This window comes from Molothrus aeneus, chromosome 11 (assembly GCF_037042795.1).
Source record: "Molothrus aeneus isolate 106 chromosome 11, BPBGC_Maene_1.0, whole genome shotgun sequence".
In the NCBI taxonomy this organism is placed as follows: domain Eukaryota; kingdom Metazoa; phylum Chordata; class Aves; order Passeriformes; family Icteridae; genus Molothrus; species Molothrus aeneus.
This window is the reverse complement of record NC_089656.1, coordinates 16,591,702-16,600,647: the sequence shown is the minus strand read 5'-3', so window position 1 is coordinate 16,600,647 and position 8,946 is coordinate 16,591,702. Positions and strand designations below refer to the sequence as shown.

At 45.0% G+C, this 8,946-nt stretch overlaps 1 protein-coding gene across 1 annotated transcript; it reads right to left on the bottom strand.

Annotated features, from left to right (window-relative positions):
- Positions 1–272: 272 nt before the first annotated feature.
- On the bottom strand, positions 273–7,803 carry LOC136561375 (protein phosphatase 1 regulatory subunit 3E-like). The gene has a single exon (XM_066557668.1). The coding sequence runs from the start codon at positions 7,801–7,803 to the stop codon at positions 6,850–6,852; it is 954 nt and encodes a 317-aa protein (XP_066413765.1). The 3' UTR covers positions 273–6,849.
- Positions 7,804–8,946: the final 1,143 nt, after the last annotated feature.

The following is an 8,946-nucleotide window of genomic DNA, read 5'->3' as shown; positions in this document are numbered from 1 at the left end:
GAAAGGGTGCTCTTGAAACAAGACAATAAAAACAGCCATGCACATTTACATCCACTCCCATCCCCTCACCAGAACTCCTCCTGCAGCTTCCACTCCATGGAGACACCCCCAGGACAGGCTGAAATATCCCAAATATGAGGTGTTTGTCTCAGATTTGCATCCCAACATGCACTGTAGAGCTTTTGGAACATCCTTTCTTCAGATCCTCAACAAAAAAGTCATCATGGTTTGTGGGTTAAATAAAAAAAAAAGAGTTTATAGTCACCACATGCTCATGATTTGTCTCATTAATCTTTAATGGCAGCTAGAAGCTACAGGCTTATAAATATCTCTTTTTCATAATTGTGACAAGCAGTGACTAGATGCAGTTTTGGTGGAAAATTTTCTGAAATACTGTAAGGCTAGGTAAATTACAAGGCATTATTAGAAAATGTTGATTTTGACTTTTGGTGATATTACATTAACTTTTACAAACATTAGAAACAAACATTATTTGGTGAAATATAAACATTGCAGAAGACACTACAAGTAAAAGTAATTTACTAGTCAAGTACAGAGTTAAGTAACAATTTTTTTTCAGAACGAAGTCACAGTAAATCAAAGAAACAGCAATAAATCCTGCATGTTGAAGAACACTCTCTCCAACAGACAGAACCTGTGTTTGTGTAATGCTACAAGGGAGGAGTTGGCTTTGTTCAAACCTCTCCAAGAACAGCAATTCTGTCACAGCAATTTTCCTGCAGTGCAGCCTGGATTCGTGTCTGGATGTTGGCAGGTTTTGCACCCAGGGTGCCCCTCCATGGAGGAGGCACAGGAGGGTCACAAACATTTTTTATACCACAGTTCAGAAACTTGACACAGGAGTAATCACAGCCAATTTTAGTTTGACTACTTTTGATCAGCTTTCCAAACACACTTTGTGTTTACAAGTGTAGCACAGTCTGGCTTTTTAAGATCCAGAAATACAAAAAATTTTAAAACTCACAACAGTAACACAACTTTTGTCCTAGAAGGTGATAAGTGTAATGTGTGAGACCTGATTATGCAATGTTATGAAATATTGTCTGGTTATTGTTATTCAGAGGAGTTTCTTATGATTTAGTGAAGTCAGATTAGACAAAAAAGAGCCTAAAGTTGTAACACCATTTAAGACACACAGTTTCCTTAATGACACTTTAAACAGAGTATTCTAGACATACCACACTGATACAGGAACTACACCAATCAAGTTAATCCCTATAAAAACAGGTGCACCATAGAATTGCATAGAAAGAAATCCCTGGCATTAATAGCTTGCACTGGAGTCTAGGACTTTCTCCCTGCCTTTCTAGTTCAAAGCACATATGTTTTTAAAAAGCACATCTCACACTTGACATTAGTCTTAGCTATATTCTTTGGAATTACTAGTGCATAAGTAATTTCAAGCAATTTTTATACTTCATGCTATTGTTTAATATCTATAAAGTGAAAATTGCAAGGAAAACATCTCCCTGCCTTCCCCTCCAAAAATCTAATGTAAAATAACCTTCCTATGTAGCATAAAAATAAAATCAAATCTTTCCTCAACAACAGAGGCTTCAATCAAAAGCCAGAGTGATGATTAATGAAGAGGATATTCACATGAGATGGGGAAACCCAGGCTCAGAAATCCTTTCTGTGAGGGTATTTTAAAACTATATTTGTAAGTTGGATAAAGAAAACCTCCAATGATTTTATAGCTCAGTGTCCACTTTGCTCATGGAAGACCTACATTCAAGCCCATACACAACTGTAAGGAAATACTCTTATCACTTCTTTATTTTAGGGCAATTCTCTCCCATCAGCTGAACCTGAGAAAACCTTCACTGAAACAGGTGTGTTTCCCTGAACATGTTTAATTTTGAAATGCACCACTGTCTTCCATTTAAACAAAATACTGATCAGCTCTTCATAAGGCCTGGGCTTTGTCTTACAGCAATATTGACTATATTTACTTCTTGCCTTGAACTACTTATGTTGGAAAATCCTTCATTTTAGTGCTCAAAAATATTTCCATTCCATTAATAATCCTTCCATTTACTCCAAGCATGATGTGGATGATGTGGAGTAGGTACAGGAAACAGAATTGCTGGGGATTTGCCAAAAAGCCCTGCAGAACAGTTGGAAGGTAAAAGTAATTTACTTCAGGTATTCCTTGCACTGAGCACTTTTGTTTCATGATATAAATCCTGTGGACAGATTAAACCATCAAAGAATTTTAATAATACACCTTATGCAGCATCAGATAAGTAACAGTAAAGTTGAAAAGGCCAGGTATCCAAGAACAGATTTTGTAGAAAACTAGAATTTCTGGCTTCAGAGAGAATATATATTTAGAGTATTTGTGCAAGAAGTGAATATATACAACAAACATACTCTGTTATGTTAACTGTAGTCACAATTGGTTTTGTTTAGACATATTTCTGACTGACAAATCTTTCACTGTATTATGGGAAAATATTACCAAATCCTTCTGGCTGCTATAGATACATGATTCCTGGCACAGCTAAAAATGTGTCAGGAATTAGGATTATTGTATTTTTGTAAAAATTTCATTTTAATGACAAGTTCATTATTGGACTTGTGGTGGGAGAGCTAAGGAACACATGAGCTTTATTTCTAGGAAATGCTGAAAGGCACATAAAAATTTGAATATTTCATATGTTAAAAAAATCAGATTCTGAGTATTTCTGCAGGTTACTTTACATTAAAATTAGCAGCTGCTTGCCTGTTGGCATTATGGAAAAACATTTCACATATCTGTAAAGGGATGATGCTCATGCATGAACAGACATTTGTTCATTCAAGTGATATATTTGCCCTTCACATCTGCTGAAACAACTGAGTGTGCACTTACTCTGTTGTTTACTGAGATACTGAGGCATACACATTCACATCAAAAAATTACTTACAAATGGTAAAAGGAGAAAGAAATTAATTTACCCAAAATTATGTACATTTAGTGAAAGTAAGTACAACACCTTCAGTTATTGATTTTATGCTTATAAATAATATGTTTAGCTAGCTGAAATTCCATTTATGATCACTTAATAGTTCTCATTTGTTTTAGGATTTTTAGTAATTAGGGTAAATCTCCAAAATATTGCCACTGAAGGCATAGAGTCACATGCAAAAACCCTCCCAGTTCCAGTGGGAAGCAGCAACCATCCATGATCCATGTCTATCAGACATACAGGACAACCCAACTCGCTGGATAAATGAGCATTCTCGTGCCCACAAAACAACATGGCACATTTCATAAAGCTCCAGCTCTGCACCATAAATGACAGACACATTTTTACACCTGCAGAGACGCAAGCAATGAATAATTCACTTTCAAGGGAAGTACACAACCAAAGGATTATTGCCTTGCCTAAACCATCCTGGTATCACTTGCCATTAACCCCATTCATGCATATAAAACAATTTTTTTCCAGAAGCAGATTGGTTTGAAAATTTTCAAATATTTAACTTTGCTTGTGAAAGTTTTTTCTTGAACAATATTGTTTAGAAATACAATTTTGAAACAATGTTTTGCTCAAGCTAAGCTCACAATAAAATAATTGGTGTCCTGCCAACTTGAAAATGACCCCCTTTCAACACAGGTTTTTCTCCTCAAAGTCATTGTTTATGTATGATATAAATATCATTTGACATTTCTATTTCATCTCCACTTATCACAGTGCTTCTAGCAAGTATTAGATGGAATAGATGGGCTCAGATTGAAATCTAATGGATTGAAAACTACACGAATGCTGCCAGTGGAAGAATACTCCCAGCCACTGAACTGAACACGTATTTGAAAATGTGAATAAACCTTTCTCAGAAATAAATTCATGTGTCAGAAGTGCAAATATGTAATTTAAGTAGTGCAGTTTTGGCATATGCAAACGAGAATTTCTATGAAAACACCTCAATCTCCTTCCACAGCCTTCACCAACAGCATTCTCTGGTCAAAGCTGGTGCAGCTTCCCAGGCATTACAATGGAGCTGTCTCTAAACCTCCTACAAGACCATGTCTTTCACTGGACTTGCATGTGTCTCATCAATAATCTCTGACAAAGTTACTCACAAAATTTAGGTTCAGGTCAGGACTAACTGCTTGAAAGCTCAAGAGACTGTTTTGCAAAACACTATCCTGATATGCTTCAAAAGGTTGAATATTCAGATTTGTGTTTGGCAAAGGTGGCCATAAATAAAAGAACAATAATAGCTGAACAGTATTATAGAGCTGTAGCCCAACTCTGCCTGCAAAATTCCAACCAAGAACAACAGAAGTTCACCTAAGTCATGATCAAAAATAAAGTGAAATACAACAAACTCCTTGTGCACTTGACGCAGGTACATCCACTTAGGTAATCCAGATTGAAAGTGTTTAAGCCACAGCCTCCTTCACCTGCTGGAAGGAGATTTTAAAACTTTTTTAGAGACTTTTTGAGAATTTTTAGAGACCTACATATGCTGCATAAATCAAACGACAATGAAAACGGCATAAATCAAACAACAATGAAAACTGCCAATCACTGGGAAATAATTTTGGAGTTCTAGAATTGCTCAGTATTAAAAATGGGTTTTAGAGCTGTCCATGTTTTTTAAAGCCATTGAAACAATTAACAGAAAATCCTGTTAAAACTTCTTAAGCAAAGTTGCAGCATCAGTTGATCTAAAATGCATAGAAACTACTTTTTCTCCAAGCATTTTCATTAGTCCACATAACTTTGTCAGTTAAAAAGGCCAAGCTTTGGAAAGCTACAACACATAAATAAATGATGGTTTGCTATATTTCTACCAGATTTCAAAGTGCTTTCAAATGGAGACAAGTCCTTTTCCTTCTCTCCAGTATTAAGGCTCTTATAAAAGTATAAAAGTTCAACTAAAAGACACTTGGGCTTGCTTTATCAAATACACCACTTAGTATGTTTTAATCATGAACATTTTAAGATCCTATTTGTGCAATTCTAGCTTTATAAATGTGTTCTAGTAACTTACAGGATTACTGCATTACAAGATGGGGACCTTAATATACTAAAATGTGAAATACTCAGTAGATGCTGACAGTGTATTTCTGTTAGGTTTAGTTTCATTAAAAGCACAGGGATTAGAACAATGACTGGGAAATTAAAACCAAGCCACCAATACTACATAAAGCAGTCTTGCTATTACTTCCATTAAATCAGAACCAGTAATCTATAGAAATGAAATTAAATGCTCTTTTCCCATTGAGTTTCCACACCTCTATTTCCCCCAGAATTTATAAGTTTAATTATTCTGACTGAATCCAACCCTCAGGAGACAAAACTGCTCCCAATTCTCACCAGAGTCAAAAGGTTCTGTGAGAACTCATTACTCCAGACATTACTCAAGCTGCTTGGGACATTTAACCCTTTTAAGAAACACCAAAATGCAGTTTAAAAAATTGCATTTCCTCCTGAAATCTACAGAAAATTCAAAAGCGAAATGCCTGATCTTACAGCCCTTCACAACCAGAAATTCACACTGACATGGCTTTACCACTCTCATTAGTTATATTTGCAGAGGCCCCTCTCCATTCATGCCTCAATCCTGGAAAATTAGCACCCAGATTTGGCACCAGCACAACCTGTATTCAGCTGAACTCCTGAAAAAGCATGTTAAAAAGGAAAATGTTTTGTTTAGTGCTGATACAATTTAAAACATACCTTTGAAAGCAGAAGTCAGTATGCTGTGTAATTTTGATTGATATACTTTTATATGCCAAGGTAGTACTTTCTTTGATTTCTCTGATTAAACCTCACCAGTTTTATAAAATCCATCACTTACTGAAATTATTATGAAGAATTTGGAGCAGGAAATTCAGAAAGCAGGCTTCTGCACTGATACAGTTTAATTAAACTGTCAAAAGGAATAAAAATGAAGGTGTTGCTCATGATGCAGACTGGAATTACGGATTCAACTCTTGTCGTCTCTCGCTCTTTTGGTGCAATTCCACGACTTTCCTGCTGACCTGAACACAAGCAGCTCTGTGGGACCAATCCTATTGAAACAAACACCAGATCCTGACAAACTTTTCCATTAACCTACCACATGAATTCTAAACCAAAACACTTTCTTTTAAAAACCTCTCAGTGAGTTGCCTTTCAAATAGGATATGACACGATTTTTTTGCTTTCTAAGTATGATTAAATACCCGAAACAGGGTTCAAAAGTAAAAAAAAAAAAAAAATCTTTGCTTTAAATCGAATACTTTCACTGCGTAATGAAACAAAGCTACGCCTTGGGGCATCCATACTTTTGTCTTTTTGGGTTCAGACTAACCCGCCCCTCTGCAGCCTGCACTATCAGGCCCTTGACCCCGCGGGACAATTAACAGGCGCGGGTCAGCGAGGGGCTGAGGGCGGATCCGAGCTTTGCCTGAGCAGGATTAGGCAAACACGGAGGATGCCCTGTGGCAGTGCCTTCCGTGTAAGCTGCGGAGGTGACAGCAGCTCAGCCCGACCTCCGGGGCCGGGAGGATGCGCACTCACCTGCGGATCCCGGTCCTGACCGGCGAATCCCGCACATTCCCGGCCCTTATCACAGGAGCCCGGCCGGCAGCCGCTGCTTTGGTGAAGCCACAGTGCTCGGAACACTGAGGGGGAACCCGCGCCCGGCCTCCCAGCCCACACCCCGTGAGCGCCTGGGAGGCGAGCCAGGGTTCCCCCCGGCCCCGCTAGAACACAGAAAACACAAATTCCCCCTCTGTAAACGCAACTCGGGAGAGCTCCGGGCGGCTCGTAGGGAGGCGGCGGGGCAGGCTCCGAGCCCCCCGGGAGGGCTCCCCCGGCCCTGCGCGGGCTCCGCGCTCCCCCCGTTTCAGATGAAGTGGATCCAGGCAGAGCTGTCGGGGTCCTGCGGGGGCCCTGGGGCGGGCGGGACGCGCTGCCGGCCCCGCAGCCGGTAGTTCTTGCCTTCGTTGTTGTCCCAGTACTCGGCGCCGGCGACGCGGTAGCGGACGGCGAACTCCAGCGTGGTCTCGGCGGCGGCGGCGCCCAGGGGCAGCAGGAAGGCGAAGCGGTCGCTGATGCCGTCGGCCGGCGCGGGCGGCTGGTACGTGGCGGCAGCCTCGGCGCAGCTGGCCCAGCCATTGAGCGTGTAGCGCACCGACACCACCTTCTCGTAGGCGAGGTTGAGGACGCGCACGGCCCCGCGCAGCCCCGCCGGCTCTGCCCGCACCCACTCCAGCCTCACCTTGTGCTGCCGCACCCGCTCCGCGAAGCCGGGGCTGGCGCCGGGCTGCGGCGGGAACAGCGGCTCCAGCAGCGGCGGCGGCGGCCCGAACAGCACCGGCTCCAGGTCGCCCAGAGCCGGCGGCTTCCTGGTCTTGAGGAGGTCGGCGGGGCGCGGCGTCGGCGGCGCGGGCAGCGGCACCCGCGGCAGGTCGGCCTCGCAGAAGAGGTGCACGGAGGTGAGCTCCAGCCCCAGCGAGTCGGCGAACCGCACGGTCTTGCGGCGCGACGGGCTCTGCTGCAGCGCGGGGCGCAGGCTGCGGTCGCCGGGCGTGGGCAGCGACTTGGCGCGGCGGCGCTGCGTGGGGCTGGGGGGCACGGCGGGCAGCGTGGGCTCCCGGCCGCGGGTCGGCGGCGGCTTCTCGCCCGCCGCTTCCCGCACCACGGGCGTGGGCGCGGCGTCGCCGTCGGGGCTGCAGCCCGCCCTGCACTGCTCGGCCAGGCTGCCATAGAGGCAGGCGCTGCAGCTGAAGTTGCGCGGCAGGTAGAGCCGGGGCGGCGGCCCGGGCACCGAGCTGTGCAGCGAGCCCGCCTTATCCATGGGGTGCCGGCGGGAGCGGCGGCGGTGCCGGCGGCTGGCGCGGCACCCGGGGCTCCTCCTCTCGGACCGCGGCGTGCGGATGGCGAGGCGATTTTAGCGCCCGGTCCGCGGGCTCTGTCTCTCGCGCGGACCCAGCGAGATGCCCTCGGCACTGTCCAGGTCACGGCCGGCCCCGGGGGATGCCGGCGGGTGCATGTGTGCGGGGGCGGCGGCGGGACCGCGGCGCTCTGGCTGCTGCCGCCGGTGACGTGCCGCGGTCAGGCAGCGACACACGCCCCGAGCCATCCTTCCTTCCCCATGGCTCCCACCCGCCCCGGTTCCCGCCTCGGTGTCGCTCTGCCACGGTCCCTAACTACGCCCCGCGGCTCCCCCTTCCCGCTCTCCCCGGTACCGCGGCTACGCCGTCCCTCTCCTCCTCCTCCTCCGCCTCCTCCTCTCCTCGCTCTGTTCTGGGTCTTTCCTCGAGGATCTCATCCAAAAAGAGGAGGCGGCAGGGATTCCCCAGTGGAAGCATTAAAATTCATAGCGGTGCTCTCGCTCGTCCGATCCCGTTACAGAAATAGCTGCGAGAGGAAGAGGCAAAGCCGGGCTCGGGAAGATTACACGGGCCGATAAAAAACAGCTGGCTTGCAAGTTGGATCTCACAGTGTACATTTAAAGGAAGAAATCCAGCTGATCTGCTGTAATGCGTTTACAGTACATCTGCCGAATAAAATACACCTGCCGCAGTCCTGCCACGCGTCTCCATCGGGGGCAAAATGAGCTCCGGCCGAAGCACGGGGCGTTGATTGTGTGAAACATAAACTGCGCCGCCTCTCCTCAGAAGAGCATCTGGAAATTGCTGAGCAATATTCAAATAAATTACATTTTAATGACAGACTCTGATGTAGCCTGTTCAAGGAGCTAAACCACCACTTTAGTAAGCCGCTTCATTCCAGACTTTCCGTAATCTGGGACTCATTTTTAATTAGTAAATGGCATTAAAAACAATGATCCTACCATCCTGCCAGAGCCTGAGCCTGAACTGTGTTGACATGTGATTCTGATTTAGCTTCTGAGCAGGAGCTTTTTACACCTCTAGCATTTTATCTTCAGCACTTGGTGTCCCTTTGACAGTCTAGGCAGTGGAAATGCGGCTGATAA